The sequence below is a fragment of the Palaemon carinicauda genome, chromosome 19 (assembly GCF_036898095.1).
Source record: "Palaemon carinicauda isolate YSFRI2023 chromosome 19, ASM3689809v2, whole genome shotgun sequence".
NCBI classification, from domain to species: domain Eukaryota; kingdom Metazoa; phylum Arthropoda; class Malacostraca; order Decapoda; family Palaemonidae; genus Palaemon; species Palaemon carinicauda.
This window is the reverse complement of record NC_090743.1, coordinates 126631349-126656616: the sequence shown is the minus strand read 5'-3', so window position 1 is coordinate 126656616 and position 25268 is coordinate 126631349. Positions and strand designations below refer to the sequence as shown.

General features: G+C 44.1%; 1 protein-coding gene across 3 annotated transcripts in view; it reads right to left on the bottom strand.

Annotated features, from left to right (window-relative positions):
- LOC137658844 (glycosaminoglycan xylosylkinase) overlaps positions 1-25268 on the bottom strand; it is a 197407-nt gene that overhangs the window by 135560 nt on the left and 36579 nt on the right. For all 3 annotated transcript variants that reach the window (XM_068393935.1, XM_068393937.1, XM_068393936.1), the window contains exons 2-5: positions 22970-23208; positions 13251-13440; positions 11820-11989; positions 10175-10371 (exon numbers count right to left, since the gene is read on the bottom strand). In XM_068393935.1, coding sequence (XP_068250036.1) covers positions 10175-10371; positions 11820-11989; positions 13251-13440; positions 22970-23181 — 769 coding nt within the window. In that variant the 5' untranslated portion in view covers positions 23182-23208. The remainder of the gene's footprint in view (positions 1-10174; positions 10372-11819; positions 11990-13250; positions 13441-22969; positions 23209-25268) is intronic.

Here is a 25268-nt window from a genome sequence, read left to right as displayed (position 1 = left end):
GAGTTCAAGAGTTTAAGTTGAGGAAAAACACCTGCACTGCGAAAGCTCAAACCAAAATGAAGTACTTCACCAAATATGTTGAGAAAACTCCAGGTTATACAGCGAGTATTGATACGTCTTGTCGTCAAGGTCGACAGAGAAGAATTGAAGGGTTTGTTTACATGCAGGAGTGGTATCTGGCCGATAGTTGGCGCTGGTGGGCACACCCGCAACCTTCATAGCGATCGCTCGCGAGTTTTTGAGTGTGTTTTCTGTCGAGCCGCTGAGCAGCAGCTATTATATATTCACCGGCTAAGTTAAATATTTAAAAATAGATATTCATATTACCAACTAGCAAGTACCTATATTGAAACAAGAAAGCAACGAATAAAATGGATATTAACTTTTTTGGGCTCAAGCCATGGCGTCCTGATGGAAGGTTCCTGTTTGGTAGCTTCCTTGGGTATAAGACTACTAAGATATTCCCAGAGAATTTAACCACAGGTTATCACAGAATTCTAACTTCTGGAGCGAGTATCTCAAAGGTTTCCCTTTAAGACATCGTAATACAACAGGGGACACGCATGTCTGAACGTGCCACATAGCTATCTTCACCCCGAACAGAGTTAATGCTTCGGTGTGTAAGGGCTGAGAATAGCTGGGAGCCGTTCCACAGCTAATCTCACTCGTGGCTACTACTGATACTCGAGACGTAAACAAACGGACGCCATTGCTCTAATGACGTCACGCCCGTCTTTATCCTTTGTTTAGTAGCTGCCCTACTTAGAAGGATTTTCCCTTGTGTTATCTTTATCGCTTTGCATCTTCGCTATGTCGTTACCTTCAGCCTCGCCTTCTTCTGGAAAGTTGAGTACAAGGTTCCAGTATTGTTTAATTAAGCTCTGGCCGTAAAGTAAATATTATTTTGCGAAATAATTGATGTTTTGTGGCAGAGCTGTGCCTCTACCGGACCCGCCATTTTATGGCGTCGTTGTTGTTTTGCATGTCTTATTTAGTTAGCCACAACAACGCTTCCGGCATTATATACTAATCGAATACATTAGTTTATTTAGTCTTCATAGCTAGGAACTTTTATATCGTGTTTAGACGCTTTTTATCGGTCATCGATTGACCTCATACCAGTCGGCTACTATAGCCCCCAGGCCAGGAGCCTACATACAAGTGTTCATGCATGATTTATTAGTGATCCTAGACTAAGTTATGAAGATAGCGGCATTATTATTTTACAATACTTTTGACAGTTATGCAAATGTTTTCGCCTTCAGGGACCATATAGGGGATAGGCTAGTCAGTGATTCTTTCTAGCCTAACCTAACCTTAGGACCCCTATATGCTTCCTTCATCCCCTGCCTTGGCATTCCCTCTATTTAGCCTTGATCCCTTTTCTGAGTAAAGGGATTAATTGTCTAATAGAGTATTTATCGCCTCTCGGTCCTCCCTAAAGGAATGAACCCCCTTTAGGATTGCGTCTGAGAGCGAGGTTAGGCTAGCCTACCTCTATGGCTAGGATAGTCTATGACTTTCCTGCGATAGCGATATGTCTTCTTCCTTGCCTAGTTCAGGACTTTTAGCCCTGTTCTAGGTCGGGTTAGGAAGGTTTCTCTGTTCCATGCTGAAACTGTACTCTTGCACCGTTTTAGCCGATCAGCCTGATCTTAGGTTAGGGAGTGTCCTCCCTTCCCTTAGTGGCCGCTCTGGTACAGAAACCCTTCCTGGGAAGACCTCTCTCTTCTCCCTCCCCACCTATCTCTTGTATAGCCTAGCCTATGCTTAGGTTAGTTTATACTCATCTGTCCCCTGTCCTACAACTCCTCCTTAGGGTGGATGAGTAGGGCTACCCGAGCTTCCCTGTGCAGTCCGCTCTGGTACATATACCTTCATAGTGTCCTATAAGGTTAGTTACTAGTATAGTTCTGCATATGGGAGTCTCCCCCCCTCCCCTCTTGGGTGTTCCCTAGCCCTCCCTTGGGCTACCTAGCTCCCGGTCCCTAGTGACCCCTGCTTATGGATGTTAGAGCCTGCCTCTATCATGGGTACACCCTCTCAGGGAGGGGGAGGGATGTCTGGAACCCTGACGGTACTTCCTGCATCCCTTCCCCCCTCCCCCTGTCTCTCTATCTATCCGGGTGCCGGTCTCTTGCCGCCTCTACTGTCGGCAATACCTGCCTCCTTCTTGGTGACTTCCCTACCCTTGCCGCCAGCCCCCCGTGTACCGAGGGACTGCCGGCTGCCGCCGGCTACTACCGGCGGCTCTCCTACTCCTATCTAATCGTCCGCCTGCCGGTCGATCACCGGAGTGCCGGCATATACTGCCGGCAACCCGATACTACCTGTACCATCCTTATCCCAGTCACCAACCTGGCATCCTCCGACTGCCGGAGCCGCCGCTTCCTGCCGGCGTGCCGCCGTTGTGCCGGCGGCCGCCATCCTGGTATCTAACTGACTTTTGAAAATTGTCTGTTCTAATGCCAGAATCTATGCTGGAGCGAGCTCTGGCATGCCGGCGGCTTGCCGGATGCCTCGGAGGCGTCAAGAATACTTGCACCCCCTCACTGTAGCTATCATAAGACTAGGATAGCCCTACATGGCAAATAGATAAGCTGCTTTTGCTTTTAAGATCAGTACCTAGTACTGCTCTATTAGTGATCATGCTGTCTCTTTGCATTCTTCTAATTCCAGCATGCTATGTGCATCTTAGCACGGCTGGTTGCCAGAAGCAGTTACCTTTAATGAGGCCTTCTGGCTCTTAACTGGGAACCGAATGAATTCGATCCCAATCTTGTCCTTGGTTTTCCATGGAGTTCCAAAATAATGGGAATCCTAGGAAACTATATCCAATGATCTCGGTCATTTGGATTATCCCAGGACCAAGCTTATGGTAACCAGCCGGGCGAGATGCATGGAGCGTGTTCTCCTTTACTGTTTTCATTCTCTATGCATCACACCTTCTTTAAGTTAAAATTAATGATTAATATTAACTTAGTTTAAGAGCCATTCTTATGACTCCCCCATACTCATTTTCTCTTTCTTCCACAGGAGGAGCAGATGAAGTGTGACTTCGCCTTCTGCGCTGTGAAACGCCCGCAGTTTTACGGGCATACGGCTTGCAGGACTCACGCCCCTTGTGCAGACAAGAAAGGGGATTTGAAGTTCTGGAATCCACTGGATTGTACGGTCTGCCAGGCCCACCTAGTTGAGGCCTTCCATAACCCTCCCTCAGCGGAGGTTAGAGACATTGCTCGTGAAAAGCTGCGCAAGTGGGTGCGTGGCTTTCAGAAAAATGCTACTGGACCGTACCTGGCCACCGAAGAACTGAGGTCCCTGTTGTTCCCTAAGGCCTCCCCTGACTCAGTGGTTCCAAAAGAAGCAATCCCCACTGTCCAAATTACGGTGGAACCTGATGTGGTCATGGCTCAGTCCATGCACGAGTGTCGTTTAGATTCCGAGGATGATGAACAGATCTCAGACGTCTCGGAAGACACGGAGAAGACGCTTATGGCTCAAGGAGCCGAAGAGGACGAAGACAAGGTGGAATACACCGAGTCGGAGCTTGGAGCTGCTCCCTCGTCCATCCCTCCGCCTACTCCTACACCGACGGAAATGTCCATTCCGTCTACCTCCTCGACCCCGGATCCTTCCTCTTCTACCCAAGAACTGATCCGGCTGATTAGAGCTGTCATGGACGACAGACTGAAGGAGAACCAGGAGTCCATCAGGTCAATGATTGGATCCAGAGAACCGAAGAAGATTTCGGTCAAGGATCTCCCAGCTTGCTCTCATGCCAACCCGTGGAGGTATGCAGAACATATGGTTATTGCGACCGGCAGGATCTTTGTTAGTGACAAGATCGGCACGGTCCCGTTGGAAGATGTGGAGTTCTTCCCAAGCTTCGAGGCCTACCCGGACTGTTACGTCCGGCTTCGTTCCGAACCTGCCTCGAAGGAAGAGACCGAACCTAAAGAAGAGATAGTGTTCGATCTCGCAAAGGCCCAGGCTATGCTAGCCTCCGCATTTAAGAGTAGGGGCTTTACCTGCTCTAAGCTTCCTGCCTTGAGCAAGAAGCATCCTACATACGTCGCACCTGACACTGCGGTTCTTCCTTTCTTGGAAAAGGCCTTAGCTGCATGCCTTAAAGCGGCGGAAGAAGGAAAACCCTGCCCTGCACTGGAGGAGTGCAGACCCTTCTCCATCGTGACCCCCCCTGACGCTCGACACTGGAAAGATGTTCAGCATACTTTCGTCGTGGGTAGGCTCGATCCTGACGTCGCCGGACGTCAGTTTAATGAAGACCTCCCTAAGCTCAATGATCACCTCCTTCGCCGGGAACAAGACACGAAGGAGAGGCTTGCGGCATCTCTTTCTCATCAAGTCCAACTGGATGTGATGGCCTGTGACACAAGAGTACCAGATCACTACATGGTACTAGCCAAATCCCACTTACTGACAGTAATGAAGGACTTGTACCACTTCATAAAGGCTCGTAGAGCCTGTCGTGAATTCGTGTTTGCCGGTGCCACCGTGAAACACGAACCCCGGAGGCTGATTTCCTCCAACATCTGGGGAAAGCACCTGTTTCCTTCTGACCTTGTCAAGGAAATAACTGACAGAGCCGCCACGGAGAATAGGAACCTTCTCCACAAGTGGGGCATGTCCAGAAAAAGGAAACCCTCTCAGGACGATGGACCTCAGCCTAAGAGGAAACCGCAAAAGCCAAAACCCCAGCAACGTCAGCAACGACGTCAGTTTCCGGGACCCGCTACCTCCCAAGTGGTTGCCCAACCACAACAGACCTTTCAATTGGTCCCCCAACCGGTGTTGTCACAGTCACCGGTCTTCACCCCTGCCTTTGAGCAACCATCCACTACCTTTCATGCCAGAGGTAGAGGCTCGTCCAGGGGTGCAAGCAGAGACGCATCTCGTCGTCCCTCCAGAGGTAGAGGAGGAAAGGGAGCTAGCGGCCGAGGCAACAAGTCCTCGGGACACCAGAAGCAATGAAGTGCTTCCGGTGGGAGGAAGACTCCGCCAATTCCAGGATCGTTGGACCTTCGATCCCTGGGCACACAGCATCATCAAGAACGGTCTAGGCTGGAGTTGGACGCAACCACCCCCAATCTTCCAGCGGTTCTTCCAACAATCGACCCCCATTCTGGAAGAATATGTTCTAGACCTCTTGAACAAGAAGGTGATAAGGAAGGTAAAGTCCACCAGGTTCCAAGGGAGACTGTTTTGCGTTCCCAAGAAGGACTCAGACAAACTCAGAGTCATTCTGGACTTATCCCCCCTCAACAAGTTCATAGAGAACAACAAATTCAAGATGCTGACGCTTCAACAAATAAGGACCCTTCTGCCTCAAGGTTCCTACACGGTCTCTATAGACCTGGCGGATGCCTATTGGCACATTCCAATGAACCATCACGCTTCCTCCTACCTAGGATTTCGACTCCAAAGGAAAAGCTACGCCTTCCGGGCCATGCCATTCGGCCTCAATGTGGCCCCTCGGATCTTCACAAAGCTGGCGGATGCCATAGTACAACAGCTCCGCCTAAGAAACGTCCAGGTGATGGCCTACCTCGACGACTGGCTAGTCTGGGCTCCATCGCCCGAAGAGTGTGCAAAGTCTTGCAACGAAGTTACCCAGTACCTAGAACACCTGGGATTCAAGATCAACGAGAAGAAATCTCGCCTCTCTCCAGCTCAGAAGTTTCAGTGGTTGGGAATCCACTGGAATCTTCAGTCACACCGCCTTTCCATCCCCCAGAAGAAAAGGAAGGAAATAGCAGGGTCTGTCAAGCGACTACTGAAATCCAAACGCATTTCAAGACGACAGCAGGAACGAGTTCTAGGCTCTCTACAATTCGCCTCAGTGACAAACCCAGTGCTTCGCGCACAGCTAAAGGATGCCGCGGGAGTCTGGAGACGCTCGGCATCCATCGCTCGAAGAGACCTCAAGAGACGGCTTCCAAACAGACTTCGACGCCTCCTAAAGCCGTGGTCGGAAGCAAAGGCCCTGAAAAGGTCCATTCCTCTCCAACACCCTCCTCCATCACTCAACATCCACACGGATGCCTCACTGGAAGGCTGGGGAGGTCACTCCCACCTGAAACAGGCTCAAGGGACCTGGTCTCCACTATTCAAGACGTTCCACATAAACATCTTGGAGGCCATGGCGGTCCTTCTAACTCTGAAGAAGTTATCCCCGCCGCCCTCGATCCACATCCGTCTAACCCTAGACAACTCGGTGGTAGTTCGTTGTCTCAATCGCCAAGGCTCAAGATCGCCCCAGATAAATCAGGTGCTTCTCCCAATCTTCCGTCTGGCGGAGAAGAAGAAGTGGCACCTGTCTGCAGTTCACCTACAAGGATTCCGCAATGTGACAGCGGATGCTCTATCTCGGACAAACCCGATAGAGTCGGAATGGTCTCTAGACGCAAGATCATTCTCCTTCATCTCTCATCAAGTCCCAGAACTTCAGATAGATCTCTTTGCAACGAGCGACAACAATCAACTTCCTCTGTACGTAGCCCCGTACGAGGACCCCAAAGCAGAAGCGGTGGACGCCATGTCACTGGACTGGAACAGATGGTCCAAGATATACCTGTTCCCTCCCACCAACCTTCTGTTGAAAGTCCTCTCCAAACTGAGAACCTTCAAAGGGACAGCGGCCCTAGTGGCTCCCAAGTGGCCCCGGAGCAACTGGTACCCCCCTGGTCCTGGAGCTGCAGCCCAAGCTGATCCCTCTCCCGGGCCCAGTTCTCTCTCAACAAGTACAGAAGTCGACTGTCTTCGCTTCATCATCGAAAATCAAGGACCTTCATCTCATGATTTTCTCTCCCTTGCCGCAAAGAAGAGGTTTGGGATCTCGAAGAAAAGTCTAGACTTCCTAGAGGAATACAAGACCGAATCCACGAGACGGCAATATGAATCATCCTGGAGGAAATGGGTCTCCTTTGTCAAGGCAAAAAATCCTAAAGAAATCACCATTGATTTCTGTATGTCCTTCTTCATTCACCTTCATGGACAAGGATTAGCAGCCAATACGATTTCAACCTGCAAATCGGCCTTGACTAGACCAATTCTATATGCTTTCCAAATTGATCTGTCCAACGACATCTTTAACAAATTACCAAAAGCATGTGCTCGCCTACGCCCAGCACCCCCTCCGAAACCGATCTCCTGGTCACTAGACAAGGTACTCCATTTCGCCTCCAACTTGGACAACGATTCATGCCCCCTCAAGGATCTGACTCAGAAAGTTATATTTTTATTTGCTCTCGCCTCGGGAGCTCGAGTCAGCGAAATAGTGGCATTATCAAGAGAAGAGGGACACATCCTGTTTGCTGATTCAGGAGAAGTGACCCTCTCCCCTGATCCGACGTTTCTCGCTAAAAACGAATTACCCACCAAAAGATGGGGCCCTTGGAGAATATGCCCCCTGAAGGAGGATGTCTCTCTATGTCCAGTAGAGAGTCTCAAGGTCTATCTTCGCAGAACTTCGAACTTTGGTGGAGGCCAACTCTTCAAAGGAGAAACATCGGGCAGCGACCTGTCACTGAAACAATTAAGAGCGAAAATCACCTACTTCATTCGCAGAGCGGATCCGAACAGTACACCCGCTGGTCATGATCCTAGAAAAGTGGCATCGTCTCTGAATTTCTTTCAGAGCATGGACTTTGAAAGCCTTAAAAACTTTACGGGGTGGAAGTCCTCGCGAGTTTTCTTTAAACATTATGCGAAACAAGTGCACGAAGTCAAACATTTTGTGGTAGCCGCAGGTAGTGTTATGAAACCTGCACCTAACTCTGCGTAGAACAGTGAGTTACTTGGGACTCTAACTCTTCGGGTGCCTATGTTGACCCTCGAGCGATTCATAGTGATGTCTAAAAACACTTAGTGCTTTTATAACTGTTCTTATCCCAGGTGAAATGTCATAGTGTCACACAAGTGCCGCATGCCTTGAGCATGATGTGTTGTTTAAAGACTTGCGTTCCTCGAGAACGAGTACCTACTAATCCTGAAATTCCTTTTCAGATTCAAGAGCAAGCCTTTATTTCTATGTACATTATTATTACTGTAAATGAACTTTACTTTTGCTGTAAATTATTTAATTTCTGCATTGTGAAATAAAATTTCTATTTTATTACTTATGCGTCTCTTTCAGCTCCTACCTACTATGAAATACATACTGTCATAGTTTTAATTATTCCTCCTCTCTTATGGTCATGAAGAATTTAAGATGTCTAATCCTAAATTATATTCACCCTGTCTCAGTAAGGTTCCTACACGAATACTTACTTCTGATAACCAAGAGATGAACTCTATACACAGTGCCCAACCACCACTGACCTAATTCAGAATGTTCCTATACAAATATCAAACATTCTGCTTCATCTCTAAGTTCTTAAAAGTTCTTCTGTCAGGATGAATAGCCCTTCAATACCACTTTGACGTCGGCATAGCCCATGGGAACTTCCTACCAATGGGGGGCAGGATACTTCGTTCCTATGGTTCTTTACCTAAGATTACTTTGCTGTTTTGTCAATGCCTAGGCACTTAACACTGGGGGAAAATCTACCACGATACATTGATTCTCTGGTACTCTTCCATCAGGACGCCATGGCTTGAGCCCAAAAAACGGATTTTGAGCGAAGCGAAAAATCTATTTTTGGGTGAGATAGCCATGGCGTCCTGATGGACCCTCCCTACTACTTCGTCCAGTTTTGTTCCCACCCTACACAATTGTATCATGGTGATGGGCAGCAACTGGCGTCAGGATAAAGACGGGCGTGACGTCATTAGAGCAATGGCGTCCGTTTGTTTACGTCTCGAGTATCAGTAGTAGCCACGAGTGAGATTAGCTGTGGAACGGCTCCCAGCTATTCTCAGCCCTTACACACCGAAGCATTAACTCTGTTCGGGGTGAAGATAGCTATGTGGCACGTTCAGACATGCGTGTCCCCTGTTGTATTACGATGTCTTAAAGGGAAACCTTTGAGATACTCGCTCCAGAAGTTAGAATTCTGTGATAACCTGTGGTTAAATTCTCTGGGAATATCTTAGTAGTCTTATACCCAAGGAAGCTACCAAACAGGAACCTTCCATCAGGACGCCATGGCTATCTCACCCAAAAATAGATTTTTCGCTTCGCTCAAAATCCGTTTTGCAACCTTTTAGTATTCTTAAGAGGTCATACTATGAAAACATATTTTGATTTAGATATGAACAACTATGACAGTCAATTCTATAAATATATACACCACAGCAGAAGAAACTCGGATCAACAAGAGAGATTTTATGCCAGTGCTAATAAAATAAGAAAGGGAAAACGTGTGAAAAAACACTCGCACACAATTTCATACAATTCACTGGAGCACATATACTGTATAAGTTTTTCTGTAGCTCATACAAGTTTTAAGAAATTCAGTAAGTTATATCTACTCTATTGACAGTTCATTACAACATGCAAAGCAGAAATAGGGTAGGGTCTTAATTCCAGAAGAACACGAAACTATTTTTAATGATTTTTAGTAAACCTACATGTATATCTAAACTTGATAAAAATCAAGACAGTAACCAATATGATAACTATAAAAATTGAAAGTTTAAAAATCAACATAGGAACTAAAATCTTTCCATGCTAACAATGAAGAAGGATAGTCCTGCAAGACAACATTGGATCTGGTGTATTTTGAGATTTCAAATGATACTGATACCCAAAGGAAACTAACAGGAAATTAAAAAAACTGGTTATAACAAAGGACATGACAATTGTTGAAAAACATGATAATAAATATCAAATTGATAGTAAAATATATCAGCAGGAAAACATCATTCAAACCTCAAGGTTATAAACTAAGAAACTCCTAGCCTAGGTACTAAACTATTTGATGCAATCAATAACTACACAGTATACGCAATTTAAAAACAAAAAACAAATATTCAGTATCATAAACATGAAACCAAATAAAAAGGTGCACCAAACCATTACTAAACTCCAAAAGTTGTGAAGTCCTATATTAATTGCCTACATAAAAAATGGAGAGTGAACTTACAGCAAATTTTCACCCATTCACAATGACTCTCCTCCACCTGTAAAATCTTAACCCTACAAAATAGAATTTACAAGATAAACTATGACATGCTTTGAAATACCTCAAAGATCATCTACACAGCTAACCTTTCCTGAAAAACGTTGCAGAGAGCCTTCTTGATGCTACGGGTAATATGTGCCGCTTTAAGGAGACAGTGCGACCCACAGCTAAGGGTACCATGGTGAGACCTAAAAGTCGACTAAGATGAAATGCAGCAATTTCTCCATTATGACGATCTGCTCCTGCGTAGACTTCTCCTTCTATGACTTCTTCTCGAGAGTACCTGAAGCATAAGAATTCTAAATGCTCTATCCATCTACAGTACAGTACTGTATTTGAAAATTTATTCAACCTGACCTTTAAGGCTTAATGTATTAAAAATAGAAAATTTTTCAAGACAGGAACCTCGATAGATAAGTGCTTATAGATTAATTCACAAAGTTCACCGAAGGCCAATCTGAAAATAATAGAATTTAACCCAATTAATCTCCTTCGGAAAAGAATCTTACCAACTATATGATATATCTGTTTTTTGACGTTGTTAATAGTTTATATAGGACATATCTGTTTTGACGCTTATTACTGTTTTTAGAATGATATATCGTTAATTTATTCTCATCATTTATTTATTTCCTTATTTCCTTTCCTCACTGGGCTATTTTTCCCTGTTGGAGCCCTTGGGCTTATAGCATCTTGCTTTTCCAACTAGGGTTGTAGCTTAGCTAGTAATAATAATAATAATAATAATAATAATAATAATAATAAACATTTTGTGTGCAACAGTTGGAACTTTTGCATCTGCATTATTAAGTAAAAGGTAAAACAGCAAAATGAAATAAAAGTGGGAATTGAGATACACCAGAAGACTAAAAAGTCTTAGAATAGGTAGGGAAACAGAGCAACCATTACATCAACAATTAATATCTTTTACAACAAAGGAGGAAAGACTCTATTATCATCATTAAATGCTAAGCTACAATCCTATTTGGAAAAGGAGGATGCTATAAGCCCAAGGGCCCCAATAGGGAAAATAGGCCAGTGAGGAAAGGAAACAAGAAAAAATAATATATCTTAAGAATAGTAATAACATCAAAATAAAAAATTCCTATAAAAATAATAAAAACTTCAACAAAACAAGAGGAAGAGAAACTAGATAGAACAGTGTGCCCGAGTATACCCTCAAGTAAGAGAACTCTAACCCAAGACAGTGGAAGACCATGGTACAGAGGCTATAGCACTACCTAAGACTAAAGAACAATGGTTTAATTTTGGAGTGTCCTCCTAGAAGAGCTGCTTAGCTTAACTAAAGAGTCTCTTCTACCCTTACCAAGAGGAAAGTAGCCACTGAAAAATTTCATTGCTATAGTTAACCGCTTGGATGAAGAAGAATTGTTTGGTAATCTCAGTGTTGTCAGGTGTAAGAGGACAGAGGAGAATCTGTAAAGAATAGGCCAGACTATTCGGTATCTGTGTAGGCAAAGGGAAAGAACCGTAACCAGAGAGAAGGATCCAATGTAGTACTGTCTGGCCAGTCAAAGGACCCCCTAACTCTCTAGCGGTAGTATCTCTCGGCACCACAAGGGAACTCTTTATAACCTTGCAATGAGTTACCAATTCTAACGCAGATAAATCTGGAAGGAAAAATTGAGCTGAAGCAAATTAAGGCTTAGTTCAGCATACAACTGGAAAATTCCACTTTTTAGCAATGAAGAAAGTAGAGCTAAAACCTACCATTTTGGTTTAAAGACAGCTCTTTGACCACCTTTCAGTAGGATGGACACCTTCAGCTGCGTTCCTTTGTACCCAATATCCGCAGCAACAATTGGGGCGGTAGACAGCGCTCCTAAAATGTCCCCTAATCCCTTAGCTTTGTCTGGAAGCAGCGTCTTTGGGTTGGCCCACTGAAAATATAAGCGATTAAAGGTGTAAGAACAGAAAGTCACTTACAATTAAAGAATTGTTCTTTATATGCTAAGGGGGAAAGTTTTTTTGGCAGCTTGTAAATTGGTGTAGAGTTCATTTCTTTTTGTAGTAAATCCCCAAAGACAAATTTCATTTCCGTCATTACCAGCAAGAAAATAGCGATAAATAACTTCTCATCTCAAATAACTTCCTCAATAAAATCTTAAACAACTTTGTTTCTCCCAATCAGCCAGATTACCCTCACTTTTAACCTTTCATCCAAGAACAGAGAGTGGTGGTTGAGGAGGGAAGTAAGTTAACTTGAAGGTTTGTATAGTGAGGAAAATAAAAATTACAGTTTATGATTTGTTCCTACGCAAAATGACAACCATCATCCTATAATAAGAACACTCACTGCCAGGTGGGTTGGAAATCGCCTCTTAGAACTGAACTTTCAAATTATTTATTTACACAAATTCTGACACGACACAGAAAGTATAAATATTCCCCTTCATAAAATAACCGCTGACAAAAACATTCCATAATTGGTGATTTTATGTTTATGGAGAGATAATAAGAATACAAATTGAAAACTAATAATTTGATAAACCATTCCAACATCACTGTAAATTAACCCTTCAATTCCCCCCACTCACCCACTCAAATTTAATTCTCAAGAACTAGACCCTCTAATTGGCACAATTTACATAACTCAGCACATAAACTATATGTGCTTAAAATTGTTTTAAACTTTTCTATAGCAAAATAGATTTCCTTTTCATTGATATTGTAGTTTTGCATATTTTGTCAAAATTTTAGACTTTTAAAAAAAAAGAAAGAAGAAATTACTGGACGTAAAGTGCATCACCTAGGGCTTACGGTAGTAAAAGTCCTTAGATGTAGAATACATATGAACTTGCAATTGAAGCAGATGAAACTATATAAATCCTAATCACCTTTCACAAATTTGATTAATTTATAGACTCAAGATTACCATCATCATTAAACATTTTATGTCGCCTCTTCCCTTTACACACTTTAATGTTAAATTAGTTTCTAACACTCTTCTATCCTGTAATCTGTCTTCATAATGAAAGATAATAATGACTTATCCTAAAAAAAAGTAAGATTAATATAACAATACATAAGGCTACACATGCTGTATTTAACGAAATGACTCTTCGTCCGCATAATTACTGTATACTGTATCAGTTTCAGAGTAAAAGGAAAGAAAAACTAACAGTACTGTACTGTACTTACCTTTCTTGCCAAATCCCAAGGATCATCTGTCACCCATCTTTTGGTCACTTCCTTTTTAAGCCCTTCAACTAAGTCATTCAATTCCGGTGACAGAGAGGAGTACTGAGCTCTTACTGCAGCCAAATGCTTGTATAACCCAGAGAGCATCCGGAGACCAGTTCGGTTCCGCAAGTTGCGTTTGTGATAATCACTGTATAAAATACGAATAAAATGTTATTTTTATTAATAAAATAAATTTTTGAATATACTTACCCGGTGATTATATAAGCTGCAGCTCTGCTGCCCGACAGAAAAACTCTACGTTCAAAATACGCCAGCGATCGCTATGCAGGTAGGGGGTGTACATCAACAGCGCCATCTGTCGAGCAGGTACTCAGTACTCAATGTAAACACAGAACTCAATTTTCTCCTCGGTCCACTGGGTCTCTATTGGGGAGGAAGGGAGGGTCCTTTAATATATAATCACCGGGTAAGTATATTCAAAAATTTATTTTATTAATAAAAATAACATTTTTCAATATTAAACTTAGCCGGTGATTATATAAGCTGATTCACACCCAGGGGGGTGGGTAGAGACCAGCATTACTTGTTTACATTATTATGAGCTAAGTATTTTGTATTTCATTTTAGCAGTTATTCAAAATAACAAACATAAAATAAATAAGTACCTGGTAAGGAAGTCGACTTGAATAATTACTCTGCCTTTTTAAGTACGTCTTCCTTACTGAGCCTCGCGATCCTCTTAGGATGCTGAGCGACTCCTAGGAGCTGAAGTATCAAGGGTTGCCACCCATACTAAAGGACCTCATCAAAACCTCTAATCTAGGCGCTTCTCAAGAAAAGAATTTGACCACCCGCCAAATCAACCAGGATGCGAAAGGCTTCTTAGCCTTCCGGACAACCCAAAAAACAACAATAAAAAACATTTCAAGAGAAAGATTAAAAAAGGTTATGGAATTAGGGGAATGTAGTGGTTGAGCCCTCACCCACTACTGCACTCGCTGCTACGACTGGTCCCAGGGTGTAGCAGTTCTCGTAAAGAGACTGGACATCTTTAAGATAAAAAGACGCGAACACTGACTTGCTTCTCCAATAGGTTGCGTCCATTATACTCTGCAGAGATCTATTTTGTTTAAAGGCCACTGAAGTTGCGACAGCTCTAACTTCATGTGTCCTTACCTTCAGCAAAGCATGGTCTTCCTCATTCAGATGGGAATGAGCTTCTCGTATCAACAGTCTAATAAAATAGGAAACTGCATTCTTTGACATAGGTAAAGAAGGTTTCTTAATAGCACACCATAAAGCTTCTGACTGTCCTCGTAAAGGTTTAGTTCGTCTTGAATAGAACTTAAGAGCTCTAACAGGGCATAAGACTCTTTCTATTTTATTTCCAACCAAATTTGAAAGGCTTGGAATATCGAACGATTTCGGCCAAGGACGAGAAGGTAGCTCGTTTTTGGCTAGAAAACCAAGCTGTAAAGAACATGTAGCCGTTTCAGATGAAAATCCGATGTTCCTGCTGAAGGCGTGTATCTCACTGACTCTTTTAGCTGTTGCTAAGCAAACGAGGAAAAGAGTCTTTAAAGTGAGATCTTTAAAGGAGGATGATTGTAGTGGCTCGAACCTTTCTGACATAAGGAATCTTAGTACCACGTCTAAATTCCAACCCGGTGTAGCCAAACGACGCTCCTTCGAGGTCTCAAAAGACTTAAGGAGGTCCTGTAGATCTTTGTTGTTAGAAAGATCTAAGCCTCTGTGACGGAAGACTGCTGCCAACATGCTTCTGTAACCTTTGATCGTGGGAGCTGAAAGAGATCTTTCCTTCCTCAGGTATAATAGGAAGTCAGCTATTTGGGTTACAGAGGTACTGGTTGAGGATACTGATACCGACTTGCACCAGTTTCGGAAGATTTCCCACTTCGACTGGTAGACTCTAAGAGTGGATGTAATCCTTGCTCTAGCAATCGCCCTGGCTGCCTCCTTCGAAAAGCCTCTAGCTCTCGAGAGTCTTTCGATAGTCTGAAGGCAGTCAGACGAAGAGCGTGGAGGCCTGGGTGTACCTTCTTTACGTGTGGCTGACGTAGAAGGTCCACTCTTAGAGGAAGAGTTCTGGGAACGTCCACCAGCCATTGAAGTACCTCGGTGAACCATTCTCTCGCGGGCCAGAGGGGAGCAACTAACGTCAACCTTGTCCCTTCGTGAGAGGCGAACTTCTGCAGTACCTTGTTGACAATCTTGAACGGGGGGAATGCATAAAGGTCTAGATGGGACCAATCCAGTAGAAAGGCATCTATATGAACTGCTGCTGGGTCCGGGATTGGCGAGCAATAAATTGGGAGCCTCTTGGTCATCGAGGTTGCAAAGAGATCTATGGTAGGTTGGCCCCATGTGGCCCATAGTCTCTTGCACACATCCTTGTGAAGGGTCCATTCTGTTGGGATGATTTGACCCTTCCGACTGAGGCAATCCGCCATGACATTCATGTTGCCTTGAATGAACCTCGTTACTAGAGAAAGGTTTAGATCTCTTGACCAGGTGAGGAGGTCCCTTGCGATCTCGTACAACGTCATAGAATGGGTCCCTCCTTGCTTGGAGATGTACGCCAAGGCCGTGGTGTTGTCTGAGTTCACCTCCACCACCTTGCCTAGAAGGAGGGACTTGAAGCTTTTCAAGGCCAGATGAACTGCCAGTAGCTCCTTGCAGTTGATATGTAACGTTCTTTGATTCGAGTTCCAAGTTCCCGAGCATTCCCGACCGTCTAATGTCGCACCCCAGCCCGTGTCCGATGCGTCCGAGAAGAGAACGTGGTTGGGGGTCTGAACAGCCAGGGGCAGACCCTCTCTGAGGTTGATGTTGTCCTTCCACCAAGTCAGTGATGACTTCATCTTCTCGGAAATGGGGATCGAGACCGCTTCTAGCGTCTTGTCCTTTTTCCAGTGAACAGCTAGGTGAAATTGAAGGGGACGGAGGTGCAGTCTCCCTAACGCAATGAACTGTTCCAGGGATGAAAGCGTCCCTATCAGACTCATCCACTGTCTGACTGAACATCGGTCCTTCTTTAGCATGTTCTGGATGCATCCTTGGGCTTGACTTGTTCTGGGGGCCGACGGAAAAGCCCGAAAAGCTTGACTGTGAATCTCCATCCCTAAGTACACTATAGTTTGGGATGGGACCAGTTGGGACTTTTCCATATTGACCAGGAGACCCAATTCCTTGGTCAGATCTAGAGTCCACTTTAGATTCTCCAGACAGCGACGACTGGAAGAAGCTCTTAGAAGCCAGTCGTCCAAATAGAGGGAGGCTCTGATGTCCGCTAAATGCAGGAATTTGGCAATATTCCTCATCAGTTTCGTAAAGACAAGAGGAGCCGTGCTTAGGCCAAAGCACAGGGCTTGAAATTGGTAGACAACCTTTTCGTAAACGAACCTCAGAAAAGGTTGGGAATCTGGGTGGATGGGGACGTGAAAGTAAGCGTCCCTTAGGTCTAAAGAGACCATCCAGTCTTCCTTCCTGACCGCTGCTAGAACAGACTTTGTGGTCTCCATGGCGAACGTCTGCTTTGTGACAAAGACATTCAGCGCACTGACGTCTAGCAGCAGCCTCCACCCTCCTGTCTTCTTTACCACTAAGAAGAGACGGTTGTAGAAGCCCGGGGATTGATGGTCCCGGACTTTGACTACCGCTCCCTTTTCTAGTAAGAGAGACACCTCTTGCTTCAAAGCTAGTCTCTTGTCCTCCTCTCTGTACCTGGGAGAGAGATCGATGGGAGACGTTGCTAGAGGGGGTTTGCGTACAAACGGGATCTTGTACCCTTCTCTGAGCAACTTCACAGATTGTGCATCTGCGCCCCTTTTCTCCCAGGTCTGCCAGAAGTTCTTGAGTCTGGCTCCCACTGCTGTCTGAAGAAGGTGGCAGTCAGACTCTGCCCTTAAAGGACTTGGTACCTTTCTTCTTATTCCCACGTCTCCCTTCGGCACGAGAACCTCCTCTGCTGGAGGCTCTGCCACGAAAGGGCGGAATGAATCTGGACGCTGGAGTGTCCATCCTGGGTCTAGACAAGGTAGGCAAAGGGGTGGCTTTGCGGGCAGAGGACGCAACCAGGTCATGCGTGTCTTTTTGAATCAAGGAGGCAGCAATCTCCTTTATCAACTCCTCTGGGAAAAGGCACTTTGAGAGAGGAGCAAACATAAGTTCCGAACTCTGACACTGTGTTACTCCAGCTGACAAGAAGGAGCAAAGGTTTTCCCGTTTCTTGAGGACCCCGGAAACGAACGAAGCCGCAAGCTCACTGGAACCGTCCCGTATGGCCTTGTCCATGCAGGACATAATGAGCATGGAAGTTTCCTTGTCAGAAGGGGAGATCTTCCTGCTCAACGCTCCCAAACACCAATCCAAAAAGTTAAAAACCTCGAAGGCTCTGAACACTCCTTTCAACAGATGGTCTAAGTCTGAAGGAGACCAACAAATCTTGGAGCGTCTCATGGCTAGCCTGCGGGGAGAGTCTACCAGACTTGAGAAGTCGCCCTGGGCAGAGGCAGGAACTCCCAAGCCGAGAACTTCTCCCGTGACATACCAGACGCTCGATCTGGAAGAGAGTCTCGCAGGGGGAAACGTGAATGCTGTCTTCCCAAGGTGCTTTTTGGACTGCATCCATTCTCCCAACACTCGTAAAGCTCTCTTAGACGAGCGGGCGAGGACGAGCTTCGTAAAGGCAGGCGCGGATGACTGCGTGCCTAAAGCAAACTCAGATGGAGGAGAGCGTGGGGCCGCAGAAACAAACTGATCAGGATACATCTCCCTGAACAGTGCAAGAACTTTCCTAAAGTCCAAGGAGGGTTGCGTGGTCTTGGGTTCGTCGATGTCCGTATGCGGGTCGTCAATGTGTGCAGCGTCGTCATCATCAGAGAGTCCATCATCTGAATACTGAGGAGGAAGCGGCAAAGGAGTAGGAATAGGCTGGTCAGCTGAGTCCGGCAGCACGGGTGCATGCGTGACTGAACCGGACGCAACGTCATGGAACTGTTGCCCAGTCTGTGAGCTGGCAACAACCATAGCAGCGCGGGGGCGCAAAGCGTCTACTCCAGACTGTCTAGTCTGCTGTGGGCGAGTAGTGGTAACCACACTGGGTTGCGGAGGTTGACGCACCGCGTCAAAACAAAACAACTTAGGTTGTTGTTGTAACTCGCGAACGTCAACGGAAGGTTCCGTGCGTTGCTGAACGTCAACATGCGGCTGGCAGGGTACACTGGAACGCATGGGTGGCGGGACTCTCACAGCTGGAGTGCGGGAGAAGGTAGCCTCAGCGTCCACTGGACGCACAACCGTGGGTGGTTGTAGGCTAGCGGTTGGTGCAGCGTCAACCTTCTCCGCACGAAAGTCCTGCATTAAAGACGTTAACTGTGTCTGCATGGTCTGCAGCAAAGACCACTTAGGGTCTACAGTAGCAGGTGCGGCAACAGACGGTGTTACTGCCTGATGCGGTACCGCTTTGCCTCTCTTAGGAGGTGTGCAGTCATCGGAAGACTGCAGCGAGTCCGAACTGACCCAGTGGCTACAACTGGGCCGTTGGACTTGCGCGGAAGGGACCGACTTGCGTTTAAGAGGCCGCGAGACCTTGGTTTCTTTCGAGAAACATCTTCCGCAGACGAGGAATAAATGGGCTCTCTCGTCTTCGTGTGGGTGGGGCGATCTTGGTTAGATACGTCCGAAACCACGGAGGGAATGTCTGTTCGCTGATTAAAGCCTCTCGAACCCTTTGGTCATACGACATTGCTTCTCCCCTGGGCTTGGGAGCTTGCAAGAGGTCCCGGACTGGGAGGACGACAGGCACGAACAGACGAACCCTCAAGCGCAACACTATCTACAACACTTTCCACAACACTACCACTCACTTTATCACTACCCACTGCACTCTTACACTTCAACTCCTTGACGTCTGCCATGAGTTGGTTACGGTCACTCGCCAATGACTCGATTCTCTCACCCAGAGCCTGGATGGCACGCATCATATCTGCCATCGAAGGTTGTAGAGTGCTAGAAGGGGGATCAGGAGCAACCACTACAGGGGAAGGAATAGGTTGTGGGGCATGAGGAGAGGAAAAATCAACGGAGCGAGATGAACTTCTCCTGACTCTATCTCTCTCTAGCCTACGTGTGTATTTCTGGAATTCGATGAAATCGAATTCCGAAAGCCCAACGCATTCCTCACATCGATCTTCCAATTGACAGGTCTTATCCCGACAATTGGAACAAACGGTGTGAGGATCGATAGAGGCCTTCGGAAGACGCCTTGAACAGTCCCTAGCATTACATTTCCTGAATTTAGGGACTTGAGAAGGGTCAGCCATCTTGAATTAGTCAAAGGGGAATTCAAAATCTATCCAAAGTCGTCAACAAATAATCCAAAATCAATAAAAGAATGCAAGGATGTATTGAAGATAACGTCTGCAAAGCGAAAGCTAATAACTAGAAATGTGTACTTCACCAAAATATGTGAAAACCAATCCAGTAAGCAACAGCGAATTTAGTAGGTCTTGCCGGTGGCACGACAGAGAGAAAATTGAGTTCTGTGTTTACATTGAGTACTGAGTACCTGCTCGACAGATGGCGCTGTTGATGTACACCCTCTACCTGCATAGCGATCGCTGGCGTATTTTGAACGTAGAGTTTTTCTGTCGGGCAGCAGAGCTGCAGCTTATATAATCACCGGCTAAGTTTAATATTGAAAAACCAATTTTTATCGAAAGTTTTCATAGACAAATGTACTGTATCCATATACAGTCTATACATCTAAATACAAAGTAAAATACATAATAAATCTGAGAATGATACCTGCAAGCTTCTATCTTAGTCTAGAAAAAATCCAACGTCATCATCTCCTACGCCCATTGAGGTAAAGGGCCTCGGTTAGATTTTGCCAGTTGTCTCTATCTTGAGCTTTTAATTCAATACTTCTCCATTCATCATCTCCGACTTTACGCCTCATATTCCTCACCCACGTAGGCCTAGGTCTTCCAATTTTTCTAGTGCCTTGTAAAGCCCAGCTAAACATTTGTTGAACTAACCACTTATAGGGAGTGCGAAGAGCATGCCCAAACCAACTCCATCTACCCCTCATTATAATCTCATTCACATATGGCATTTGTTATAGTTTAATTTCTAATCCTGACCTATCATTTAACTCCCAATATCCTTCGAAGGGCTTTGTTCTCAAATCTACTAATCTATTGGAGATTGCTCCATTGTTATACCATGACTTATGTCCATATAGTTACACCAATCTCACTAAACTGATGTACAGTCTGATTTTCATATGTAATTTCAGGGGATTTGATTTCCAAATTTTACTTAACCTAGCCATTGTCTGATTTGCTTTTTTCAATCTTTCACTAAACTCTATTTCTAACGACCCTGTACTGGAGATCATAGTTACTAGATACTTGAATGATTCTACTTCAGCCCTACATTGGTGGACCTGTGACATTTGGAATCAGCCCAGCGTGTTTTTTTTTATTTCTTGGACTGGTGTCCACATAAAAGGCTAACTGGCAACTTATATTGTTTGCATTGTAAGTAATGAATGCGCTGGCAGCGTAGGGTTACCTACCTCCTCGTTCTGTATGTTTTACAGGCCTAGTAGAGTATTAGTGTATACATGTGGGACATGTCATGTTTTTACGCTACAATTATTGAAACCAGAAAGTGAAAGTCAAGCTCATAATGTTTGTTACATGAATAACTTGGACAAATTTTTAGAGTTTTTCAGTCATAAATGAACACTGTGGTTGTACGAATGGCCCACATGATAGAAAGTAAAGGGCTAAATATGTGGGTTTCCTTTTGATTTCCTTGTGGATAGTGGTGACAGCCATGAAACGCACAAAATACTACACAGAAGAGCAGTTTTTTATCACATTCTGTTTCAGTAAGACTCTATGAATGTTATTTTTGTAGTCAAGTACTTTTATGTAGAAGTAAAACAAGTTTACATATTTTTTTTCCCTATTGTGATTCTATTTGGATACATGTCGACCTTCATTGTCATAGTATTGCAGTCCTATACATTTACAAAAATCCTGCATTTTTTTCGCATTACAGTGAACCCTCGCTACTTCGCGGTTCGACCATCGCGGATTCACCACTTCGCAGATTTTTTCCATAACCCATATATATACAGTAATATATATATATATATATATATATATGTATGCATGTATTTATGTATATATGTAGGTATGTATATGTGTATACATATAAATATATATATATATACACACACACACACACACACATATATATATATATATATATATATATATATATATATATATATATATATATATCTAAAGTAGGAAGATGTGATGTAGTTCTAAGGGAAAAGTATGGGAAATATGTCTGGGTAATAAGCAAAGCTCTACCTCCAGTTTGTTTCTTCATTATGATCAGAGATAAATGTAAACAAAACATTGGTTGCCATTTTTTATCGTGCTTTTTAGCGTGTTTAGGAAATGCATGATATAAAATCACCTTTAATATTTGTGCCTGTTTTAGTTTAGGGTACTGTAGTACATGCATTAAGTGTTCTGTACATTAAAGGGTAGTTTGTTAACAGAACTACGTACAAGGGAAGGTTTTAAAAGTCTGAATATACATGTTGAATAAATAGGTAAATATGGTGTCACTACTTCGCGGATTTTCACTTATCGCGGCCGCGACTGGAACCTATCTATCGCGATAAACGAGGGTTCACTGTACACTAATTTTTGTATCAGCAGGACTCTATGAGCCTTATTTTTATAGTAAAGTACCTTTATGAGGAAGTAAAACAAGTTTACGTGCCTAGATTGTCGTAGGATTGGAGTCCTAGTTTACCAAATCACCCATTTTCATTTATACCAGGCACCATGTGTTCTGTACAGTCCGGGGTTGGGAGGCCCAGTGTGACATCATGTGATTTATGTAGTTTATTTTAATAGTGTGATTGTTTCCAAGTTCCTCATATATTACTCTCAGGACCACATGATCTCATCCCTATTTTGTCTCTAAAAGTTTTTTTTTACAATAGTACAGAGTTGTCTTATTTTTTATTGTATTATATTAATTGTGTATCAACAGGACTCTATGAGTCTTAGTTTTGCAGTAAAGTACCTTTATGCGGCAGTGAAAAAAGTTTACATATTTTTCTTTTTTATTTCTTCCTATTGTGATTCCATTTGGATAAAGGTTGACCTAGATTGTCATAGGATAGCAGGTTCACTAATCAATGGTTAATCTTTTCTTCTTAATGATATTTCATCTTCTAATCTGTTCTCATTACCTGTCTTTCTTCTATTTATCATGCGCCCAATCTCGTGAGATATCGCATGCATTCTGGTAAGTAAGCATTGCAAACCCTGTGGTGTTCTGCTAATAAGGAAAGCATACCCTAGGTCTGCTAATTTCCTATTACCAACCCAGTAAAATCCCTCTCCACTATCTCCGACAGTTCTACACATTACAGTGTACTGTCGGGCGGGTGGGACATACCTGCCACCTAACAGTTACTATCTACACCTCGTTATACATCTTGACAGCAGAGTTCCATTTTTGCAGCTTCCTAATCTTAACAAAGGTTTATATTTCTGTAGGAACAAATTAATTTATACAGTAAACCATACATATATCAAATATGTATAAGTTCAAATATGTATAAGGCAATAGATATACTGTACTGTACATACCTTTCTCTTATGGAGTACACTTCTCCCTGAATATATACTTTATCAACTATTTTATTCTGGGTAAGTGTGGTGGAGGGAGCTGGGGTGCGGTGGTGGTGGTGATGGAGAGGTGATGGTGAGGGAGCCCTTGCAACCAAGAGGAAGTTGATTGATGTACAAAGTGCAGCACACCAAGCTAGCCACACCACCACACGCCGCACCCAACCCATCATTCATGGTTTTTCTGTCACGTATGGGATCTGCAATAGAAAATGAGAAATATAACAAACTTGTAACAGAGTTTGTATTTTTCTAAACATACAAACACGAATTCTTTACTATAGGAGATATTCTGGCGCGAGCTGGAAAATACGGCAGAAAAACCTTAACAAGGTCGTTAACGACCAGGCAGGTAGTTATCCACCTGTTAGCGGAGGGGGACCGCCGGTCGGTAGCTACTGCTTACCTTCAATCGGATTCTAACTAGGACTATATTAGGGGGCGGTGACGGAGGGAAGATTTGTGTAAAGAATTTGGGTTTGTATGTTAGGAAAAATACAAACTCTGTTACAAGTTTGTCATTTGTTCCTACACTGATACAAACCCTCATTCTTTACTATAGGAGACTTAATCCTGAGACTAGGGTGGCCAAGGAGCTCCCTATTCACAAAGAAGATAGTCCTCAGACTAGACTCTCTTGAAGAAAGAATCTCTCAGTAAATCTTTTTTCTTTGTAGATCCCCATAGTCTTATTATTATTACTTGTTAAGCTACAACCCTAGTTGGAAAAGCAGTATGCTATAAGCCCAGGGGCTCCAACAGGGAAGACAGCCCAGTGAGGAAAGGAAACAAGGAAAAATAAAATTTTTAAGAAGAGTAACATTGAAATACATATCTCCTATATAAACTATAAAAATGTGAACAAAACAAGAAGAGAAATAAGACAGAACAGCGTACCCGAGTGTACCCTCAAGCAAGAGAACTCTAACCCAAGGAAGTGGAAGACCATGGTACAGAGGCTATGGCACTACCCTAGACTAGAGAACAAAGGTTTGATTTTGGAGTATCCTTCTCCTAGAAGAGCTGCTTACCATAGCTAGAGTCTCTTCTACCCTTACCAAGAGGAAAGTAGCCAATGGACAATTAAAGTGCAGTAACCCTTAGGATGAAGAAGAATTGTTTGGTAATTTCAGTGTTGTCAGGTGTATGAGGACAGAGGAGAATCTGTAAAGAATAGGCCAGACTATTCGGTGTATGTGTAGGCAAAGGGAAAGTGAACCATAACCAGAGAGAAGGACCCAATGTAATACTGTCTGGCCAGTCAAAAGGACCCCAAACCTCTCTAGCGGTAGTATTTCAACGGGTGGCTGGTGCCCTGGCCAACCTACTACAGTACCTATAAATCTATAGCACAACTGAAAGTTTGTAGCTTTGTGGAAACAAAGGTTTCAGGATGAAGTGGGTCAGGAACATTCGACTCAGACCCTTTCATACTTAGGATTCCCCAGACCTTGAAAAGGAGAAACCTCGTGAGTAAGAGTATAACTTATACCCTGTGAGAGGAAACAGATGAGTTTCATACCTTATTTCCATTGGCGAGTCCAGCTGAAACTGGCTACAGACTAGGATACCTTGATGGGAGGGAGAAGAAAACGAAGAGGATAGATGGATGTCCTTCCTAAAACCTAGTGTAACACAGGATCCTCAACCAGCGGCTACTGTCCCCTGAAAGGGCGTAAGGTAGCTACAGCACCTGTTGACCTGTCACAATAGGCCCTATAGAAAAGGTGTCTAGAGACCTATGTGTCACATCGCTCAAATAGTGAGTGGTGAATGTAGATTGGCGTTTCCAGACCCCAGCTCTTAAGACTTGGGAGACTGAAAATTTCTTCTTAAAACGCCAGTGAGGCAGCCACTCCCCTAACTTGATGGGCTTTGGGTTGAGCTGCCTCTGGGTCTACGTGAATGGCTCTCGCAATAACTTTCTTGAGCCCGAAAGAGATGGTGTTGCGAGAGATTCTCTTCTTTACCTTGTTGGTACTGAGGAAGAGATGACGGAGACGTGGTCCGAAAGGTCTGGTGTGCTTCAGGTATTTCCTTAGCGCTCTGACTGGGCACAGTAACAATTGGTCTGTATCCTGTGTTACTTTATGGAGGCTGGAAAATTGAAATTCTCGAAACCTCTCATCGGCAGATGAAGAATTCTGAGTTTTAGCCACAAAGTCTGGTATGAAGTTGAGAGAGACTTTCCCCCATCCTCTAGAATGGGTGACATTGTAAGACAGACCATGTAGTTCACTGACCCTTTTAGCCGAGGCCA